The following is a 23,748-nucleotide window of genomic DNA, read 5'->3' as shown; positions in this document are numbered from 1 at the left end:
TTAGAAAATGAATCGTCCTTAGCCGTAAAGAAGCTTATCTCGCCAAGAAGAGCGTCCGGCAGAAAAGTCTTTAGGGCACGTTCAATTAGGGGTCTAAAGCTGATACTATTCTGCGGAGATTCCGAGCTTTATGTTATTTATTACCCGAGATACCGTCGAGTGAAATTGGACGAGAACGCATGCCATCGCTTCTGCCGTGTCTTTTTTTTCGAATCGGGCGTTACTTTTTGTGTTTTGGCACTTGGAAACCTGCCCTAAGTTTCTCAGGCTTCTGGTCAAGAGATCCAACGAGTCAAATGATCCAACGAGTCAAAAGGTTCAATAATGGATCTTTTGACTCGTTGGATCTCTTGACTTGCCAGGCACGAGTCAAGAGATCCAATGTGGGTCAAGAGATCCAATGTGGGTCAAGAGATCCAATGTGGGTCAAGAGGTCCAACGAGTCAAGAGGTCCAACGAGTCAAGAGGTCCAACGAGTCAAGAGGTCCAACGAGTCAAGAGGTCCAACGAGTCAAGAGGTCCAACGAGTAAGAGGTCCAACGAGTCAAGAGGTCCAACGAGTCAAGAGGTCCAACGAGTCAAGAGGTCCAACGAGTCAAGAGGTCCAACGAGTCAAGAGGTCCAACGAGTCAAGAGGTCCAACGAGTCAAGAGGTCCAACGAGTCAGAAGGTCCAATAATGGATCTTTTGACCCGGCAGACGCGAGTCAATTGGAGATCGCATACGGGTCAAAAGGTCCAGTTACTCGAACTGCCGCGTCATATGGCAAAAGGGTTACGGAAGGCCCCTCTGCCCTAGACCCGGGGAGGCATTGTACAATAAAATTTAGAAAACAATTTTTGACTATACCCGTTTTCACCTCTAGAAACGTAGTAAAAAAAAGTCCGCCATCTCGTGGAACACTGCTGATTTCCGCATTCATGCAGAGAATTAAGATATAAGTAGGTGAATTCTAGATTAGATATATGTTATCTTATTAATGGTATATTCGGCTGGTCACTTTCGAGCGCTCCAATCATCCAAGTCGGAGCTACCAGATCCCGGAGCGCCTCCGCATCGGAGCGAGATAATCGGCGCGCCCAGCCGAACGCTCCTCAACTTTTCGGAGCGGCAAGCCGAGCGGATAGAGGGTGGCCTGCGCCACTAGAGGACGTCGCCAGCCGCCCTCTAGCGGACATTTTGCTTCTCGGATTCAAGGGATTCAGCAGTATTAGCCCCGAGAAGTTCGCGTGGCGCCCCCTTACGGCGAACCGGGGTGACGTCACGGCGAGGAGAGAATTTTTCCCCGACTCGCCCCGCTCGCCCTGTGGAGGCTGTGAAGACGCTAGCTGTCGGCGCGCTCGTTTCTATTTAATTTTTTTAGGCGTGTTTTCCGTAGGAAGTGTAAATTTTTATATGAGCCTTTATTTAGGTATGGCCTGTAGCTACAGGCGAAACTTCAACCAACATTTTAAGCATGTTGACAGGGCAGGCAACGCATGAATCGCAGCTGGTATATGAAAATAAAGAAATATGGCCACAATTGCAGGAGCATCATTATAGATTTACATCTCGCACAATAAATACTGTTGATGGTCTGAATAAATTGGCAGGTTATGTATACTATTTTTTTTTTTGTATCTCTGTTTTTAAACAAGATCGCCGAAGCAGAAAAGCTGCATGCTCCTCGAGCAACATGCTTAATACAGTCTGGGCCATGGGTAGAGAATCACAAGTAAGACAGCCCAAGTGCAGGAGCAAAGTAAAAAAAAAAAAAAACAAGGAACATTTATTATATACATTGCTCGCATTTAACCTTTGCTGGATTCGGATAGTATTTCAAAGGACTACACGGGTGATATTTGTGGACTTGTTTATATCAACCGTCAAGTAATGTATAACAAACGTAAGCGAAGGTGTCTAGCTCGTTATTAGTCCCTTAAGCCCTAAAATTGAGATTTTACTTAAATCGAAGTGTCCTGAAGCTAAAATACCCGAAGCTTTTCTCACGCAGACTGTCGCCCTTCACAGGTTCCACATTTTCTGCTACCAGTGCTGCATCTACAACTGGACAGACGTTCGAATGCTTGCTTTTACTCCTGTTTTGCTCTGTTGTCAGTGAGTCCAGCTGTAGGGAGTTTGAAGGCTGAGGAAGCTTTTGGGGACCTGTAGCAGTCTGTTTTAATTGGAAATGACAATTCAGACTAAGCCGTGTATTTTTTAATACCCAAGGCTGGAATAAAGAATGTCAGGAAAAAGTATAAACATTCCAAATTACAGCACTATTGCTGTGCATATTTTGGGCAGTTCAATACATCTCATACAGCCAACTGGGGGAATTCGGCCGTTTTTGCTGCTACCATACAAACTAATTTTCAGTAATTGTGCATCTTCTAAGAAATATGCCTGCATACGTGTATAAACTGTATAATTAATTCACGAAGAAGCTACATTTATGTAAAACAGCCCTGTTCTGCGAGCACTTCAAGGATCATCAGACGCAGGGGCTTTAAAACATCTGTGAACCAGCGCATGCAGAGTGGAAGCGCAAAGTCGGGGTCGCGAGCTAATTTGCCGACCACTCAAAGGCCCATGATATAAATGCCACTTCAAATGCCTTGAAAGCGAGATGTAATATCGTCCTAAATCATGAACAGGCAAGGAACAGAATTTCAGCGTCTGAAACACTTGCGCCACCGCTTCATTGACCCCTCGCAAGATTGCCTTGTGTCGTGTGGACGGGCGGGAAGGTTCATCGGCGGAATTGCCTCCTCCGATAGCTTTCGGGATTTGTAACCCAATTTTAAAGGTAAAAGGGACGAGCAGGCTTATAAAATGTATGGAAGCACGTCAATATCGGCCTAACTCAACGTCTTGTACACCGCGTAAACGAAGTCCAGCTCCTCGAAGAGCTTGCGGCACACAACGCCAAACCAGGAAACCGGTGCTGGGAAGCGAGCCGATGCGAGATCGCGGAGCGGAGTACTCCCCCTGACGTCACGGTACACCTCACCCAATCAGGGCGCGGCGACCGCAGCGACGCTTGTGTTCGCTCTCGGGGCTAATTCAGTCATCCATCCATCCGTCAATCCTTGAAAAATGGCAGCCGTCAACGCGGACGCTGATAAGGACATCGCAAGCCAGCCGTGCCAAGCGGAAGTTCCTGCGAAACTATAAAAAAAAAAAAAAGACAACATTACAGCTTGAAAACTCTCGTACTTTTGTTTTTACCGCTTTGTCTGAGTAGGTTCGCACTATAGAAACATAGGCCTTGACCTTGGGCATCGTACAAGGTTCGTCAAACAACTCGGCAAACTTCGCTTCGTAAACACGGCCCTCGTCGTCGTCGTCGTCTGAGCTCCTGGTGTTGTCGCTGTCTGCTAGCTTCGCCAGCAGCACTGACGGTGCCACCACTAACATTAAACGTCTTCGTTTCAACGACATTTCACCTCAAATCGGGGAGCACAACACAACGGTGACGGCGTCGAGACTGACGGCTGTTTTTCGCAGACCTTTTTCTGCGGAGTAGCTGCGTTCTCGCCGTCCGCTTCTGACACAAAAGCAAAATGGCGGAATGGCTGGAGTCACGTGACCGGTCGGCAACCAGATCTCTCGCGCGCCCCCACTTCCATGCCAGAGCGCCTCAAACCGCTCCGATTCGGAGGACGGCGAGATTCGGAGCTTCGAGAGCGCTCCGAAAGAGCCCGACAAATATACTTGGAGCGTCTGGCATCGACCAGCCGAATGCACACCGGCTTTTCAGAGCGCTCCAAGAGGCTGAAAAGCGACCAGCCGAATATACCATAAGACGTACACGTTCCAAACGCCAAAAGTATTGCTTTTTCCTCCGACAATCGAATCTCGTAAGAACTACTTCGCGCCGGGTATGAATAATGCGCAAAGCTTGCTTTTTGCTTGGGGTGAAAATAGGTATAGGTGCCTTAATTTTTGTTACAAAAAGAAAAAAAGTTAAAGACATTTAAATTTGACGCGCCGTTTAACTCCTCACCATTTCCCATTTTGCGGAAGGGAAACGGGCCAGAGCTAGGGGGGGCAGAGTACACGCTGTGGTAGGGTGTATTTCTGTTTGCAAACTAGTTCGTACAAGAAGGCCGACACAGAGTGCGTGTATATTTTTCAATAAAAAATGATTTGATCGACTTTGTCTGTTCGTTACAAAAAAAGGCCCCACCACGGCCATGGAAGTTGACGCCCTTCGCACGTTTTTGAAACGCGATTGTGTGGCGTTCACGCTCGCTAGAAATATTTGCTAAAGAGCACCTTGTAGGTGATGTATGACTCGTGCGATTTTTTTTTTTTAGTTGTGCAAAAACATAATTACGTAAGCGCCATAAAAAAAAAAAAAAAAAAAAAAAAATGACGGCCGTGCGTGTTAGAGGTCTGAATCTATTCTCTCGGACACTTCATTTGAAGATTCTCCGTTTGGAATTTTTTTCATTACAGAAGAAAAATGACAGACAGAAAATGAAGATGATGAACCGTACGCAGTCAACACAAATCTTAGTGGTGTTCGTGGATATTAAAACATCGCAATGCTTGTCAGCCATCTAAGAGGCGACATATTGCTAAACCGTAAATGAGCAATTTAGCCAGGGCCCGTACGAGGTTGTACTGTTTCACCTGAAAGGCTGGTTCACACTGTTTTGCGACCGACTACGACCAAGTCTGACGGAAGAAGTATTTAAGCCCCTCTTACGACCACGCCGCGCAGCAGCAGTGGCGGCCGTAAGCGGCTTCAAACTTCGATGCCATAGTAACCCGTAAAAGAGATTAACGACGCAAGCCGTTGCAGGCGCACACGGTCGGACTCATGCATGTGATTGAACGAGCCAGCGCATCCGATCCTGCGCCGACAGTGTCACGTGACCTTCCGGTCCGGCGCGGCGTCGCGCGGTGCGAGATGTCCCATGACGCGCTCGACTTCTAGCGTAGGCTGCGGTCAATCGTTGGGTGAAACGGAGTATAGCCTTAGGTCTTTATGTGTACCACGCAGTAGTTGTTACACGAACGCCCGCCGATGATGGTTCTCCGTACAGCGTGGTGCCAGTTAGCAGTCATGCTGCACTGGCCATAATGGCAATATACCGCGGAAAGGCATGTTGACCCTCTGGATGACTGTCAAACATTATGCTGTCCAAATCCAATGCCAAAACTGTTTTGCTTGTTCAGCTCATTCTGCGTTATACGCGCCTCGTAATTAAGTCATCGACTAACTGTTCGTTGGTTTCTAAATTCAAGAAACAACCTTCGTCCCCGCGACCGTACAGCAGGAGCAACTCTCTAGAAATTTTTCCGATAATCAAGCATTTCCGACGAAGAAATAGCGTTGGTTACTAGCCAATTGAAATGGAAAACGCACTAATGCCGCGACACAGCCAGCCATTCAGGATCCCAAAACCTCCCATCCCCGAGGCCACTGCATCATCTTCTGCCATCTCCCTCTTTTTTGTTGCTTTGTTATTAGACGCGGGATCCCACCCCGCTGCAGTGCAGTGACCGTCACACCCCTCCTTGCCACCAGAAAGCTGTCATTCATCGTAGTTTTGCTTTTCTTTCTTTCCTGCTTTTCTTTAAAACCCTTCCTCCCCTTTCTTGGTGATCGGGCAAAGAGTCAAGAGGTCCAACGAGTCAAAAGGTCCAATAATGAATCTTTTAACTCGTCGGATCTTTTGACTCGTCAGACACGAGTCAAAAGATCCAATGTGGGTCAGGAGGTCCAACGAGTCAAGAGGTCCAACGAGTCGAAAGATCCACGGCGAGTCAAGAGGTCCAACGAGTCAAAAGGTCCAACGGGTCACAACGTCCAATAATGGATCTTTTGACGGGTTGGATCTTTTGACTCGTTGGACCTCTTGACCCGGAATTGGTTTCTCACGAAGCAAGTTTACTCGCCGGTAAATATTTATACAGATATGCACGTTGAACGGAGATGTAGTCGGGTAACCTTCGTTATTACAAAGCAGTTTTAAGCTTTTATCACAAAAACGATTTTTGCTTCGGTCTAAAAATACTCTCGACGTAAACGTTTCTCACAAAGCAACTGTAAAAAACTTAGTCATCCAAAAAAAAAAAAAAATTTCAGCGTTGATCAGACAGCAGTTTTGCTTCCGGGTAAAAATTTATCGCGATACGAACGTTTATCACGAAGCAAGTGGGATAACCTTCGTTATCACAAATCAATTTTGATAATTTGTGTTATCACAAAGCAGCTTTGCTTATAGGTAAACATTTATTCTGATTTGAATGTTAATTACAAATCAATTATAGCTTTTCTTACCACAAAGCAATCTTGAACGTTTGTCACGCTTTCATGCTTTGCGTAAAACTTTGTTGTATTCAATAACATTTGACAATAATATGACGAGCGAAAATGAAAATGGGGGGGGGGGGGGGGGGGGGGTGTTGGTAAAGACAGGACAGAACGGAGAAAATCGCAAGCGTTGACACCGGTAGTCCCGAGAGAAAGAACGAGAAAGAGAGCGACAGAGAAGCGGGGAAATATGAAAGCAGACGATAGATTGGGCGTGTATTCACCGCGACAAGTTGTTCGATTGCGTGTCAGCTTTCTTTTTTTTTTTTTTTTTGTCCGAGTGTGTACGCGAGTGACGTGTGTAGACTGTGCGCGAAGGAGGGAGCTACTGCGGCTCACATCCTTTGGGACTGTAGCGTAAATCCGCGAGAAGCGAGCGAGAAGACGACGATCCCGCCGCAGCTAGAGGCTGCAACGAGGAGCTACGATCAAGGGTCTCGGCAGCTCTAGAGAGGCAGCGACCGAGCGAAACCGGGGAGAACGGGAGCAGCACCCCCAGGAAGGAGGCGGCGGCCCTCTCGGACCCGCGGAAGTAGCGAGGAAGCAAGACCTCGAGGAGCAGAAGCCAGACTTGTACCGTACGCATTACAAGTAATCAAATTACTTGTAATCGATTAATTTTTGGAGTAATTTTGTAATCAGTTGATTACTTTTATTAGGCAGTAATCACAAGAGTAATCTGATTACTTCTTGAAGTAATAAAAATTACTTGTAACCGTTACAATTTGTCCACGGGTCCCCTCCCCCCCCCCCCCCACACACATACACACACACACGCCTTTTTTTTTAATAAAATGACAAAAATAAAAAAAAAAAAAAATTTTCGAACGGAAAAAAGAAAGATTTGTGCGGAGCTGTAGGAAACGATGTCAATCTCATTTATGTACAGTTTCTGTGGAAAGTCCGTTTTTTTTTATTGTTTTCTTTTTTTCTTTTTGAGCTGGGATTGGGAGTTTGAAGCCCCAGGAAAGCCACAGTGCGTGACAAAGGCCATTCAGGGCGAAGTTTGAGGAAGCAGAATGTAGCTTTGTGAGTCCTTCGTTCAAACTAGCCCCCTCACGCACACACACGCAGAAATCAAGAAATAAAAAAATCCTGCTTAGGGTACCTACTCGCAGCCCGTAGGAGAACCAGAACCGAAGAATGCCTAAAGCGGATGCAAAATATAACAAAGGCAGTCGAAATATTTCCCCATTTCCCCTACGTGGTATCTGTGACAAGCAATGTTTCGAGTTGAGAAGTGGTCGGGGCGATCTCTTCCGCTAATGGATACTACACATGATCCGTTTCAAATCCTGGAGCTGTAACTGCTCTTTTGTATAACATGCGAGCTCATCCACATGTGAATAATAAAATGAGCGACGCAAACTTTGAGCGACAACCCTTGCTCAAGCTTAACAAGATCTAGAACCCCCTCCGCTCCTTCCCCCCCCCCCCCCCACATGAATCCCGGACAAAAGCTCACCGGACAAAAGCTCACCGGACAGAAGCTCACCGGACAAAAGCTCACCGGACAAAAGCTCACCCATTTTTTCACAGACCCGGACAAAAGCTCACCAAGAGAAGATTTCATGTTGGTGCATGCGTGCGACACTAAAATGCAACGATAAATTAAATGTGACAGGCGCATGGCTATTTGATTAGAGTAGAAACAGGTTTAATTATCGATTGGTGAGAAGTGAATGCAGTCCCTTGCCAGCTGCAGCAGTCTTGGTAGATCTGGGTGTACCGGAACCCCTTTTTCAGACGATTCTGCAGGTGCAGAGTGGTTTTGGCACCCGCTTCTCTGGGGGTTCCCCTCCCCGGGCTTGTGTAGCAACGAGCGCCTGACTCTCCTGAAGGCATTCAATCAGCCTCATGCATTAGTAATGAAGAAACATCGTGCCTAACCTTCATATGCGCGTTTAGCGTGACATAAGCACAAAGGAAAAGCGAGGTTACAGAAGGGCGACTTCGCTTCTTCGGTCACTCTTCGGGTTCAAAAGCTTCGGCTCATGAAGTTCCAGGCGTGGAACAAGGGTGCTCCGGCGTACCTTGAGTCAAGCAAGCTTTATCTTATCAGCTCCACTCAGTTTCAGTGGCCTAAATTTTGGTCCCAAACCGTTGCTTCTCTGCCTGTTATGGCTTATCTATCGACATCTTTCCATGGGATGGGATGCCAGTTCTCCTAAAAATGGTGCTATGTCCATCGCCTCCGGGTAGCAAAAAAAAAAAAAGAATGAGGTGAGCTTTTGTCCGGGTCTGTGAAAAAACGGGTGAGCTTTTGTCCGGTGAGCTTTTGTCCGGTGAGCTTTTGTCCGGTGAGCTTTTGTCCGGTTACCCCCCCCCCACATACACGCGTACACACACACTGGCGAACGCCCAAATCATTAAACGTCTTCAAACGAATTCCATCCTTGTGTCCGCATTGCGAAGGTGCAACGACCATGAAGAGGGAGCCAGTTTTTCTTGTTCAATACTTGTGCAAATGCGAAATATAGGTTGGAAGTAGTTCATTGTTATGAGCGCTAAAGATGTCTCTTCACACAATAAAGTAATCGGAAAAGTAATGATTACTTCTTTAAGTAATGTCCAATTACTTTTGCCTTCGAGTAACCAAGTAATCTAATCGAATACTTTTTTGCCAAGAGTAATAGTAATTGTAATCGATTGCTTTTTTTTAGTAACGTGTACAAGACTGAGCAGAACGCACGAGACTGACGTAGTGGCCACGTCGCGGTGAAAGTTCGTCCTCCCTGCGTGGAGGGAGCCTAACCGATTCTGCAGGCATTTTCAGTAAAGTTGTTCTCTCTCTCTCTCTACAATGCCGGTGTTTTCTTGCAAACAAAAAAAAGAAGAAAAAAAGAAAGAAAAGCTAGAATACAGGTACAGGCCATGCGAGCAATGTTTTGCTGCTTCCGTGCGCATATATTAAAGTGTCGTGAGCCATATGGGCCCATCAGGATCCCCGATGTCCGCGTCCATGGCTCTCCAAGGCTTCTTCTGAAGAGGCTAAATGCGCGGGAAGATGGTGGTCCTTTACCTCTAGATTTATCGTATAAACCCTATCGTTCACACAGACAGGTTTCACGTCGCAAGTCTAAGCGTGAAGAACGAAGGAACAGAAGCGGACGTACGACGTTTCTACTCGAGTACGAAACCTCGGGGGCCCGCCGCAGCGAACTGTAAAGCGATGACAGCGCAGCCGCCGATATACTGCATCCAATGGAGCCAATCAAGCAGATTGATTGCGCCGTAATCCTGCGCTTTTCTTTTTCTTTTTTGTTATTGTTGTGAGATATGCATATTACGTAATAGAGAGCTTTAGGCAACCGTTTTTGTACATCCGATGAGGTATTCGACGGGCCTTCCGGCACGAACTGCGCATGTGCTACCGCAGAAGACTCGCGCATGCGCAGTGCGTACCGGAGGGCCCATCGCACTGTATACCGGATGTGCAAAAACGTTTCCCTAAAACTCTCTAATGCCAAACGCACAAAGACGATCCGAGCACCGTGACGACAAACACTTCTGGCGTTGCCCGATTAGCTTCCTATTGGATCGTATAGCGTTGGCTGCGGTTTGATCTAACGTAAAACGGAGTACGCACCATATCTCAAAACTCATTTTAAATTTGAAAACTTTAATCGTTCCGGTTGTGGGGACCGAACGAGTCCTAATGAACACCCACCGGAAGTGCGCAACAACTTCGGTATTTTTACGTTTTTTTTTTAATTAGGAAATGTTGACGAACACTGAGGCAAAACATGACAACAAACACACTCGTTACCTTCCCATCTTTTTTTTTTTTTTTTTTTTTTTTAAGTAATATCATTCATATACAAGCGTGCAAACGCGCAGCTAAACACATTAAAACCCGCTAAATAAAAAACGACCGCAGTGCAACGCGACAAAAACTGGCATCGGCACTGCTGGTACAACTTCGCACTAATTAGAACTGTATAAAAGCTGGTTCATACAGTTGGGTCAGAGTGAGCCCCAGTACACTGTCGCGTGTAATCACTGACGAAGAAAGAACACGCAGGCACAACAGCGCCATCCGTCGAGCAGTCCTGGAAGACTCGCGACATGCTCGTACACATTTTCTATATTACGGATCATCCTTTCGCGGTGGGCTCCAAATAATTCTGTCGCTGTTATTCGCGACCACAAGTGCGCATAATTGACCTCGCAAAAGTCCGCAAAAACTTGAGTCTAGTATAGACGCAGACCAAGAGGTTTCCAGGGCTACCCGATAGCTGGCAGCACTAGCCTCTCGTCGTAGACGGTTACATGCAAGCGCAGAGCACTCAGTCACACTGAAACGCGACAGTCTAAGCTTAAAGGGAAACTCGAGGTGTAACAAAATCCCCGTACTCACGGTGGAAGCAGAAAGAGAAAAAAAGTGTCCGGCGAGAAGGTGGGCACGTAGTCCGAGTCCGTGAAGCTGTAACACACACACACAAAAAGAAGGCGCAATTAGGATCTGTTTTTTTTTTTTTTTATTTCTGATTTGAGATGCGACTGCAGCAAAATTTGTCATTAAGGGAGAGTACTTCGGGTGTCGCTGCTTTTTGTATGCTTCTTTTTTGCTTGCGCCAGTTTTGTATAGTGTTGTTTCTGTGTCAGCTTAGAATTATTTTGGGAAACGAATTCTATATTTTGTCGACGGTATTTGTACGAAGGATTAGGTTCTAATCCAAAAAGGAAACAGTGAATGCGGCATTAGGAATTAAGCTGACATATTTATTTGTTCCGCTCAGAGTGCGCCACAAACAGCTTTCGCCTTATTAGTGTGCACTTTACAAACAAAGCGACAGGAAGAACAAAACAAAGACACCAACAAGGAAAAAGTGGAAACTAAGGAAGCAACGAATTTAGGTCGTTTTTTTTTCGCGGGTAAAGGAAAATTGCATGTGTGTCATAGGTGATCCAAAATTTACATTCACTGAGTAAAGCAAAGAGAAAGCTCTGACGTGATTGCTTGGAACAGAAAATAAACTGCCACTAAGAAGCGACGGTGCATCAATAGACCAGTCTCACTAAGCGTTCGGCGCGTGCGTGACGCCGCCATAACTTTAGTTCAAAGGAGGCAGGCTGCCGTGCTTGCGAGGGACTGTGCCGTCTCGTGCTCTACACGCGCAGAGCTTCTGCGAGACTGTCGCAAGTGCAGAGAGCCTAAAGTTCACCATCCAGGCATTGCGGAGGCGGTGCCGGTTCAGACACTTGCGTTTGAGTGCGTTTGACTGCGTTGCGTCGAGAACCGAAAGCGAGTCACCGGCACATCTGTGCTTCGTATGAAGCGCGGAATCCAATTCAAGGAATCATCTTAGCACGCGATATAAGCAACAGGAATGTCCTGGTTTTTCCCAGCCGCAACGCAGTCAAACCCAGTCAAACGCAGTCAAACACAACTGTCTGAACCAGACTGTAGTCAAACTGGCTGGTGAGATCCGTCTATGATGATATTTACTACTTCATACAAGAAACACGCGTCTCTCATCTGCCTCCTATCGCACTAAGGTACCAGGTCAAACAAGTAAAGAAGCGTTTCGAGGTCAAAATAAACACGCCTCCCAATCCGTCTATCGTGTATGACATCCACAAGACGACGCTGCACTCTTTATAAGACAAACGACTGGGTCGCACGGGTCCATGTCACATGAGCGAATGACGTTTTAGCGAACAGCATTTGAGCGAATCTACGTTTTAGTGAATAACGGGGGCACGCGTTAACGCATCCGCCGCGCTGCGCTTTCGCCGTTTCGCGGCGACAGTCTGCGGCGGCTCATTACAAAAATCTGAACCCACTTGGCCCACCCGAAAACGCCGCTTCGCGGCGTCCGACTGTTCGCTAAAGTGTCATTCGATGAAACGTGGGCGTTCGCTAAAACGTCATTCGATCAAGTGAGCGGCTCCCGAGTCGCACCAAACGCGGCTAACGTTTGAGGTGAAATAGCATGGCGTTGCCACTTGTCTAAGTGGAAGCTGGCGGGCACCAGTAATTCGATGGGATAAAAGCGTGCGCGTGTAATAGCTGAAACTCTAATGCATCAACCCAGGACTCGCAACAAATTGATGAGATTGTTGTGACTCGGCAATGTGTTCAATGTGCGACCTTGTTTGAGAGTCATATAAAAAATACTCGTATGTATGATTCGGTGTTTAACTTGATTTTGTAATCCTGTCAAAGAACGTCTCGTAGCCGTGAAAATATTTATAAAAGAAGAGAAGAGGACAAAAACCACAATGAGGATTGTTTACGCAATCCTAAACTATAGTCGGTTCCAGGTTAAGAAACTAGGACCAGCTCCTTTCACAAAGCCCTCTACCCTCTCCCTATCAGACTTTATCATAAACAGTTATAGTGATGTCACAATACTGGATAAAGAACCGCTTGTTTACATTATTGATACTGAGTATTTAAAAGAAATATCTAAATGAAAACTATTTGCACTTCGGCAGCTTCGTAAAAGTATATTAAAAAAAAAAGCGCGTTGAAAATGCATTCTGACGACATATTTCGCGTGTGTTTGGGAATTTTTAGTGTATGTTGTAAAACTTCCGACAAAAAAAGAAAAAAAGCTCGAGGGAAATTTGTAATCTTGATTTTGATCTCGCTTAAAGGGGCTGTGGAACGACATTGGGTAGGAATATTTCTTACTTTACACCAGCTTCCTGGCACTAGTGGGACCCAAGACTAATCGAACGCAACACCACTGACCAAGAAGCGTCTTCGTCGCGGTGGAATTCAAAGGATGAAAGCGGAGCTTTTCTTTCAGTCTCTCCTTCCAAAGCCGCCTTTTGCTCCTTCGCGAAATTTGATGACGGAGCTGTGCGGACAATGGCAAAAGTACGATCCCCGGGAATGCGTCATCGAGTTTTGCGGTGACGATATTCAAATGCAGCTCACACAGTGGACGCGAAGACTGCGTACACATTCGATATGGGCTCGTGACAATCGATGCCTCGACATGCATTCGGGTAGTGGCCCGTGTCCAATCGCTGCAACGACGACAATAGCCGAGCCATAACAATGTCTGGAACTCAGCGCGTGTCCTGTGCTTTGCCTACCCCAGCGCGTGGCTATGATCAATATTGGCGGCATATAATCGGCTCCAGATGACGTGGCCGCTTGTTCTGGCTGTGAGTTGAGGCAGAGAGTTGAGGGGGCGAACGCTGCTCGTTTTTCTTTAATTTTTTCTGGAACTTCTATTGGCGTGGGGTGAAAAACGAACGTGTGTTTCATAGGTCATTAACGTCAGGGATCCGTTTTAAGTGGTATTTGCGGTACAAAAATTGTTGCATCGCCCCTTAAATGTTCTTTTTGTTCTGACATGGCAACATATGTTAGCGTAATATTCGTAGAAAGAGAGAGGGAAAGAGATCGGTAAAGCGTTTTTATGAATTTTCGTTTCAAGAAGTGAGAAAGCAAAACGTGAATTTAAGATGAATTTTGTGGGGCTGCCGCACACGGTGTCGGAAACTACGCCGTTACCCTACGCCCAAGAAACGATTCCTGCCGTCGAGGAGAGAAAGTAGTGGAAAAAACCGATAATTCTGTTTTATTATTTTTAGGACGTTGTGACATAGGAAGCATAAATGACCGAGCACATCTTCTGCCTTCCTTTAATATCGCCCGTTATATTTATTCATTATTTTTCAGCAACCTGTGGAGGTTTCTTTGTCGAGATTTTGTTTAATACCTGATGTCAGTATTAAAGCGGAAGCTACACATTGCTTTAAGGTTAATGTCCTTTCAAATACAGCTCCCCTTTAAACGGAAACAATAAGAAAAAAAAAATTCGGGGACAGCTGAGCACTTCTTGTGAGTTGTGAATGGGAAAGCATGAATGTCGTTCTTCCGCTCACTTTTCGTCTGCGGTGTACTGGCGTGGACGGCCACGTTGCGCTACTGCCGAGGTTGCCGAGCGCGTGCTCTCGTGAACCACCCGCAGCCCCCCTTCCTGCAACGCCTGCCACAAGAGCGGCGGCCGAGTGCGCGCTCTCGTGCAGCAGCCGCCAATAAGGAGTATTCACTGGGTGCCATATTTGTGGGTGATGTCGAGAGCGCATGCTCAGAACGAGCCCACATTAATAGGCTGCTAAGACCAGCAATCTTGAGGGTGCGGACTGCACGTTACAAAAGAACTGTGGAAGCTCGCCATCAGCACGCGCTCAGCAGTCGCGCACACAGCTATGGCCGCCAGTGAATGCTTCCTATAGCCATCTATAGGAGCCGTTTTGTTCAGCCAATAAAAGAATGGGCATTTATTCCGTTTTTTTTTTTAAGCGGAGCTGTTAAGGGCTATACTCTGTTTCACCTTTTGATGTACCGCAGGAAAGGCTACAAGCGCAAGCTCCTTGCTCGGGGGCACATCTCGGCGGCACAGGCTCTCGTGCATTAAGGGCAGCTGCCAACGCTGTGAGCTCACGCTTCTAGCCTTCGCTTCGGTACAACATCAGGTGAAACGGAATATAGTTTCCCAGTTTCCTGTCCGTGGACAAATAAATCTCGATACAACCCTCTGGACAGCTACTGCCATCTATGAGCGACGGCGGCAACCAGACAATCGACTTGCCGGTTGTCAGCTTGTCGCCGTCGCTCATAGATGGCGGCACATAGTACAGCTCCGCTACTCTTTCTTCACCAGACTGAAAAGACTGAAAGTTTTTTGGTTTTTTTTGCGGTTTTAGACGTTGCCACTTTCGCTCCATGGAATAGTTAATTATTTAGCATTAAAAATAGATCATTATGATCACAGGATTGTTAGCTGTGATAAGCAAGCATGAACCATTCAAGTACCCCCGCGTACAAACTGAGCCGAAACACACCGTCTGTTGTTTTTTTAGCGTCTGCGGTCCCATCAAGCAGTGTGATCTAAGTTAAATTTGCATTATATTCCAAGTTCAAAACACCGCTCTCTAAAAACCTGGCAATTACACGCTAAATAATCACTGAAGGACAGTTTCAAATCATACTGAACGCGATAGTACACACAGTTATTCTGCAGCGATGTGATACTGATAAACCATACCTTCCGATTATTCTGTTAATGCTTTAATCGCAATACATCACCCGTTAATCGGTTGAGGGAGAGAGTAGGAGTGCTGGTTTTACTACTTGTGTGCATTCATGCATTTTAGGAGGCAGCACTTGTTGTATTACACGGTACAACACTTCAGCATTCCCTAATCATAAATATCTCATTTTTAAAATGGTTTGCTCGTGTTTGTTTTTGTGTGTGTGTAGGCGGTATGCCGTCAAGTTTGAAAAGAGGCGGCAAATTGCACGGTGGCATAGCAAGAAATAGTAAACGAAAAGCGTATAAAGTTTTGACATTTTTCAGGTTCTATCCCTAAATGTGAACAAAACGAATTAATTGATTTATTAATCGACTAAAGGGTAGAGATCAATTGCGCTAAAATGTTTAACATTTGAACACCCAAGATGATGGGAACAAAACAAAAAAAGTGGACAATTAAAACACACACACACACGCACACACACACGCACACACACCCGTCCGTGTGTATTGATAGCTTTTTTTTTCCTAGTCTCGTAGTCTCGGGTATTCAAAATGTCGAAAGTTCACCAGCTGGCTTGTACCTACTCCGTTATTTCTAAGATTTTTAATCGACACCCAGCGCTAGTTTCTGCGAACCGGATCATAACTGAAAATAAGCACCCCGAATGTATTGTGACGGGCCTAGTGCCGCGACACGTTACACCCACAATAATACCGAAAGAGAAGCGGAGCTTCACTTCCCTAATATAGAGACCCGTAGGGAACAGTCTCCGCACAAGACGGATCGGCTGAGAGACGTGCAAATAGCACAGGGCCTTTAAGCGAAGCCAAACTGTGATTTTTGGTTTACTCGGCACAAATAAGCGAACGCGTCGCAACAAGCTCAGTCTTCAACCGAATATCACATTGACGGTTGGGATAGCATCCACAAATATCATTGCGTTTCAAAAATATTTAGCAAGAAAGTGCCGTCCATTTTTACCAGCACGAGCTATTCGTCTTCATTTTCGTATTGAAAGCTTCTGTAACTCGCTTTCGACTTCTCAGTTGGACCACTTTAAGTTGTGAAACACTGGTAGTCTCGTGCTAATAGTGAGGGTGACGCTGATTGGGAGGGTCTTTAATTTTGGCGTTCCATTCTTCTTTCGTGTAATAAAAATACATTTTTAAATGTCGTGTACATTTGAATTGCCACAATTCTGAATTCGTTAGTAGATTCTACGAGGCAGTCGCACACGATGAGGTCAGGTTCGCCTGTCCTTGCTCAGCAAGCAAAGTAAGTAAGGAGGTGAGCTGCTTTAAGTGACACATAATTTCAGACCTGTTGCGCGTGTAGTCACTTTTTCGTCCGTCGTCTCCGGTTCGAAATATTTTTCTTTCGCACTCGACGACTATGAATGACGGAGTGCTATTTTATCGTGACCGCTATTCGCACGCATCTATATACTCCAATAAATCTGAGCGTACACTTTCTGGCAAAGCATAAAAGATAGTCAATCGCGGTAATCTATGGAGGAAACACGACGAACGACGATGATGAATTATATGTTTAGATCTAAAATCAGTCTGCGCTGCGGCATTGATCGCCGTGAAACGTCACGCCCAGCGCAACAGCGCGAACTGTTCTTATTTAGGTCTAAACGTAATCGTAGTTTGGTGATTCGCCGAACTCCATCCACGTATTGCTCTTGCTATACGACTGACTCCCCCAAGTTCTTTTGTGAGCGTGTAGACGCTGCAGATATCTTAGAGCGTGTACCGATGGGACCATTACCAACGGGGACAAACTAATTCGCATGGACAGTCCTCAGAAACGCCTCTGCGCGTAGACAACGCAACCCTTTTTGTCCGAAGCAGCCCCGAATAACACCTTACTAAACGGTTTTTTCAAAAGGTTCATCGCAAACCGCCAAACGAGCAGAAGGTAGCAGATGCGCGTGCACTCAAGAACCCATTTGAAGCGGTGCACGCGCGTGCATTTACAGCGATACGTGCATATAGCCTCGCTATGAGATGAGCGCGTCTTCTAAATCGATTTGCCGTTCGATCGAAACGTGCGGTCGATGCCATCGCAAATCGATTGGCCCACGTGCTTGTTTCTGGGCCATCTTGCACCTGGGAGATTCCATGCATAATGAGAACCGCTACAGAACTTAGGAGTTCCCGAGTTCAATACCCACCCCTGCCCGTTTCGATCTGAACCAGCATCGTATACCGACATGCGGTCGTGTGCCACTACCGCATAATACGGGTTAAAGACCCCCCTGCAGGCTAGAGGTGGTACTGCACTGGGGCTCTAATATGAACACTTTAGGGGAAAAGTTGGCAAAAAAAATTCTACTGCCGTGATTGGCCGGCGCCAATGTCAAGAGCGGCGTCGGGCAATCACGGCCGCCGAATTTCTCGTCGACTTTTTCGCCCAGTGTCCGTATTAGATCCCCGGGCTGAATTTCTCGTCAGCAGCGGAGATACCCGACACCCGCTGGAGTTGGCTGACTTCCCGCCGTATAAACGTATACACCCAACAAAAATTACGGGGTGATCGGTGGTCGAGCGTTTGAACGCGCTGCAGCTTCGATGGCGTGGAGCGAGGGCTCAATTCACCACCACCAGATCGCTTCGATCTGGATCAGCGTCTTAACGGTGTGAGGTCGTGTATCACTACGGCGTGATGCACGTTAAACACCCCAGGCTAGCAGTCGTACTGTAATGGCTTAATGTCTCATCTACAGCGCAGACACCAGACGCCCGCTGGGGCTGACTAACCGTCTAAACAAACACACAACACGATTACTGTTTACTGATGGAGACAACTTACTGCGAGATGCCGCCCACGAGGGTTCCCAGCAGGATCAGCATGCTGCAATAGACAGAAAGAAAGAGGGAGAAAAAATAAAAAAGGATGATAAACGACTTGTAATGCCAGTGGATGCAGACATCGTTAGCGTCTACACCAACTTTTTTTTGCCCCTTTATGCAGCTTTATTTGTTGCCTGGCGCTCGTTATTTCGTGTCAAGCGTATTTGCTCGTTTTTCTTCGGCGCTGTTGGTGCTTAACTTCACACTAACAACCTGTCGGCCTGGGAAGCAGCAGGAGCAGTGTAGCTTTTCGTTTTAGTGGCTAACGCTCGTTAAATTGAGTTCTATATATAAATATAAAACAATATTCACAATCCAGAAGAAAAATGAACATGCGAAAGCTTAATAATATTTCCTAGGAATTTACAACTGCGGCATATAACCATATGTTATAACGCGATTTTCCCGAACGTGATTGGTGTCGCTCAGATCCCTCAAATGCAAACTGAAGCTCATCGTGAGCACGTTCCCCTGTGCTAACGCGAAGCACTCTTTTTTTAATAACCTGATCGACGAAGTTGACTCAGCTTTTCTATTATGCATTATGGATGACGGTCTGGGCATCGAGCAATGCAGCGGACTTGCTTCCATTGCTGGAAGTGACCTTCTTTTCAGGAAAGCGTTAATCAACCCGTTAACCTGAACTTTACAGTGGTGGCTGTTAGTGTCCTTTCCGGCGAAAATGACGATGTTCAAATGCAAGAAACCCACATGATCGCAGGAAAATAATGTTCTGCCCTTCTCCGTCGTTCTTCGCAGCTGTGGCGAGGAACTCTTTTCCCCACACCTCGCCTGCACCTTGTGCGGCGCTCGCTTGTTTGGTGCTTTTTTTTCGCCGGACCGCTCGCTACTTCCTTTGCTCGCTGCGCCCGTTCTTGGCGTGCTCGGACTCTGCGGTGGACGCCGCGAGCTCTGGACGCCCTCAGCGCGCTCTAGCCGCCGGCTTTGAGGGCCGCGCGCTGGTGGGCATCGCTTCCGCGACTGCGGATTTTGGGAAATCGAGCTCCGCGGGCGCACGGAAGAGCGGGCTGGGGGGTACGTGATTTTCTCGCGTTGATTGTGGTCCTGTTATTTTAAAGCAGTAGTTCTTATTGTTCCTTTTCAGTATAATCCGGCGGCGTTTGCGTTAAAAATCAACGTGACCGTGGGAAGAGAATGATATCTCCGCCGCCGTAACACTCTCTCTTCTCACAGCCGGCGACTCTCAGACAACCGCGCCAGTGATGTGGCACATATCTCGCACATATCTATTCTACCAAATAGAAGGCTCCTAAAGCACAGATTTTAACAACGCAATTACTTCCGCTGTCAATCGCCGGACTACAGAGAAATCAAAAATGCTATTGTACCGCACAAAGTACTTCGTGCGGTTATTTGCAATTTTGTTCTGTTATTTATTTTTCACAGATGTACTTATTTACCAATTAGTGTCTTCCCACTCCCCCTGTCTTACGCGCCTTAAAAAAAAAAAAAAAAGAAGAATCTTGTGAGTGTGAGGGCTTAGAGTATCGACCAGCTACATACTCTAAAAAAGTATATCGGAGCCCTTCGTGCTACGGAGATCTTTCGAGTCACTCTCTCTGATCCCCGGATCAATCCTGGACACAGGATTGGTCCGAAAATGCGCTGTCGCCAGGGAATACCGAAGAAGAGGAACGTTCGCGAGTTTTAGCGCTGAGAATTATACTTCAAAGTCAAGAATTTCTCTCAGCTTCGTTATTCGATCGTGCGGACCCGCCACAGATCGCAGCGACTAAACGTCTCTGGGATCGAGAGAGGAGCAGATCGGGCCGGTTTTCTTTATCTGATTTTTAGCGTAGGTCGTTCATTTTACGCGGAAAGCCGATCTCCTCGATCCTCCGAAGCAGCCATACTCGGAGCTTCACCTTACGATGTATCGCAGCGGATGCTGCGAGCCATCCCAGCCAATCCCGTGCCACATGAGCGTCACGTGAACTTTAGGGAGAAACGCAGCGATCAACAGTGACGCGTGGGGTGCGTAGTCACGTGAGAGGTTCAAAGCGCTGCATAGAATAGCAAAGGGAGTCCCAGAGACTATGCCTAGACCCAAAGAACAGGCCACTTCCGAGTTCCGCACTAATAATGATATCTAACATTTTCTGAATCTAAGCGTCGGTCGGTTGAGTTGCGACGACCCGCTTCGCTTATACTATAGGAAGTCAGATACCGTAACGTGGCCTGGAAAAATTTATCATGGCAGAGTCCGATGCTAATGACAATACGAGTTTCTGGGTATTGATTTTTGTTTCTCCCTATGTCATGGCCTAAAAGGCCTCTGGCTTAAATAAATAAACGAATGAATAATTAACGCAGAAGAAAAACCTTCCTGATTTTTCCCACTTTGCCTAGGACATTTTGGAGAATGTCGTAAACTGCGTCCACCACTAAATTCGATCTACCGCTGAAGGCGACCGAGACACTCATTAATCGTCGCCGAATGGGACAGACTTGGTTGGAGGCCCCGTAAACCAAACCATTCATACATAAAAAAACGAACGAGGAAAATATAATCGCGGCGCTCTGATCTGCCTTGGCACTCCTTTGCTCAAACCGAGAATTCCAATATAGCACTTGTCACCTCCGCTGTAAAAAAAAAACAACAAAAAAACAAAAAAAACACTCGGTTCATATAGAAATGGAACGACATTTCAACTGAGAGCCTTAGCGGGCATGAACTTTCGATTGACAGTACCAGGAGCACTTAAGAAATTTTAATAAGAAAAAAAACCTTCACGCGGGCATATCGCATGGCGACTGACAGGTTGAAAATAGCTGCACAAATTCAGACCCTCGAGTCGCTTGCGCATGCCCGCGAAGAAGTTGGCTCCGGCCTCTGAAATTTTTTGAGGCTTTACATTTCTTTGCCAGCGCTCTCATGTCGTTAAGTTCCCACGAAGCCTCCATCGAGCACTTACAGTGGCGAACAACTGGATAACTGAAAATAGGACATCTCTCAGCGACATGCAGAAACTACCATTGACAGTTTGTTTCGAAAAGTGAGTTCACAAACATTCAATATCGCACAATGAAAAAAAATATATATATATATATTTGCAGAAAACATTTGTTTTCAGAGCGCAGCTCTTAGGCGCTCGTTCCCGTATTTTGCGGCGTCGGCGTAACCGGAGGAGGACGAGGAGGGTTCTCCGTACCCTCCCCTCCACCTCATATAAATAATACTATAATCAATTATTAATTTGAATATAATAATAATAATAATAGTAATAATAATAATAATAATAATAATAATAAGCTTTATTTTCATTTCCCATTACAGGTAATGATGGGGCCCGTGAATAAAAGCCGCGACAGACGGCTTGACAAGCTCTCAGCCCCAGTGACATTCTGCAGCAGTCAGAGGGAACAAAATAAAATACAAAGGCATTCAATCAAAGAACAAGCACATTCAACGGATATCAATTACCCTGTCAGTCTAAAATTAAAATGAAACACACCCGGTATATATATATATATATCCACGCCTTCGGCCTCCCGCCACCATGTTCATTGTACATATTGTAACGATATATCTCCTCAGTCACTCAGTCGAGCCGTCCCGTTCTCAGTTCCAGTCGTCTTCCTCTTCTTTCCCTTTCTTATCGTAGCACTCTCCCCCGTCCCACTGAAGAAACAAAACAAAAGTGGTCATTTTGTATCTGCAAAAGATGTCCACAGTTTTTACGGAACTTGGACTTGGCGCGCTCGTGGGATGTATAGCTTGAGATGCGATACGTGCTCAGGAAAGCAGCGGTGTGTGCCGGGAGGTCGTCCATCAGTGAGGTCCTCGAGGTAGTAGGTGACAGGCCCTCTCCGTTCCAAGATTCGATAAGGCCCTCGGTATCGGGGAAGAAACTTAGCAGCTCTCCCAACAGACTGCAAGGTCCGTCTCGCCAGGACTTTATCTCCAATTTGAAACTCGTGCACATTATGGATACCGGCCTCTGACACATTGCCAGTCTCTTCCTGACTTCGCCGAATGGCGTCCCGTGCCTGTCTACGTATTTCATCAAGAGAAGCACGTTGAGTGTCCCTGCAACGTTGTGTCCCATTCACCCCAAGTCTTGTCTTAATAAACAGCGTCACGTCACGACCGTATAAGAGTCTGAACGGTACTTCTTTTGTGGTTTCTTGCTGTGATGTGTTCAGTGCGAACATGGCGTGTAGGACAAAGTTATCCCAATTAATATGATTGGAGTTTACATAGGCAGACAAGATATCTGTAAGTGTACGGTTGTTCCTCTCAACTAGACCGCTCGTTTGAGGATGGTACACGGATGTCGGAGAATGTCGTATGCCATGTCTCGCCAGACAGTTTCTAAAATAGTGAGACATGAACGGTGTACCACGGTCTGAAATTATTGCGCGTGGCGGGCCATATCTCAGAACAATGTTGACATCAATAAACTCCTCTAGGAAATCTGCGGTAGCATCTGGCACCGCTAGGGCCTCTACCCATTTGGTTAAGTAGTCAACTGCGACTATGACATAACAATTTCCGCTCCGGGATTTCGGAAAAGGTCCGAGAAAGTCATTTCTAATTAGCTCAAACGGATGTTCTGGAGGTGTGACTGGGCAACGGGGTACGTCCCACTTAGTAGTAGATGTCTTCCGGAACTGGCAGTGTCCGCGTGTCTGAACGTGCCGAACGACGTCTTGACGTAGGCCGCGCCACCAAAAGCGTGCGGCGACCTTAGTCTAGGTTTTTTCTCGCCCAAGATGGCCTGCACTTGGAGCGTCATGGCATGCTTGAAGTATTGCCAGCCGCAAGCTCACAGGTACAACTGGGAGCCAGACGGTGCCTGCTGATTGTCGTTTTTTTACGTGGCACAGGATATTATCGACAATCCTGTATGCTCGCAACAGGCCCGGTAATCGTCGTCGTGTTTCATTCCGTCTCTCATTAGAACTTTGTTGGAGGATCGAGCGTATATTAGCTAGCTCAGCATCGTTTGCCTCTGCTGTGTACAAGTCTTGAATAGCGGAAATTCCCACAGGGTGGCGCGAAAGAAAGTCCGCATCTTGGTGAGATGATCCACTGCGATGACGAATTGAGAAGTTGTATTCCTGCAGCTGGAGTGCCCACCTTGCAAGCTTTGGCGTCAGGTCCTGCTTGGATTGAAACCATTGCAAAGCGGCATTGTCCGTCACTACCGTAAAATGACGACCATAGAGATATGGACGAAACTTGCTGACGGCCCAGACCACGGCGAGACATTCCAGTTCAGAGGAATGTCGCCTACTCTCACAATCGTCAAAATGTCGACTAGCAAAGGCCAATACCCTTTCGATGCCGGATGAATCCTTTTGGAGAAGTACTGCCCCTAGACCATCACCGCTGGCATCGGTGTGCAGTATTGTCTCATGAGTCTCGTTGAAGTGTGCTAGAACGGGAGGGTTTAGCAAGGCATGCTTGATGTCTGCAAATGCCTGAATTTGAGCCTTCCCCCAGGTCCAGGTGATTGTTTTCCGTAGAAGGATGGTCGTGTGCGTCTCGCAAATCTTTTATGAAACGCCGAAAGTAGGACGCGAATCCTATAAAGCTTCTTAGCT

At 46.6% G+C, this 23,748-nt stretch overlaps 1 protein-coding gene across 1 annotated transcript in view; it reads right to left on the bottom strand.

Moving 5' to 3' along the window:
* Positions 1 to 23,748, bottom strand: part of LOC8053888 (sodium/hydrogen exchanger 2) — a 657,649-nt gene that overhangs the window by 143,720 nt on the left and 490,181 nt on the right. Inside the window, exons 6-7 of the mRNA XM_040205731.3 lie at positions 18,137 to 18,178; positions 10,671 to 10,736 (exon numbers count right to left, since the gene is read on the bottom strand). Coding sequence (XP_040061665.1) covers positions 10,671 to 10,736; positions 18,137 to 18,178 — 108 coding nt within the window. The remainder of the gene's footprint in view (positions 1 to 10,670; positions 10,737 to 18,136; positions 18,179 to 23,748) is intronic.

The sequence above is a fragment of the Ixodes scapularis genome, unplaced genomic scaffold (genome assembly GCF_016920785.2).
Source record: "Ixodes scapularis isolate PalLabHiFi unplaced genomic scaffold, ASM1692078v2 PGA_scaffold1__304_contigs__length_218370807, whole genome shotgun sequence".
NCBI classification, from domain to species: domain Eukaryota; kingdom Metazoa; phylum Arthropoda; class Arachnida; order Ixodida; family Ixodidae; genus Ixodes; species Ixodes scapularis.
Note: the sequence above shows the minus strand (reverse complement) of the source record. Positions and strands in the feature narration are given on the sequence as shown.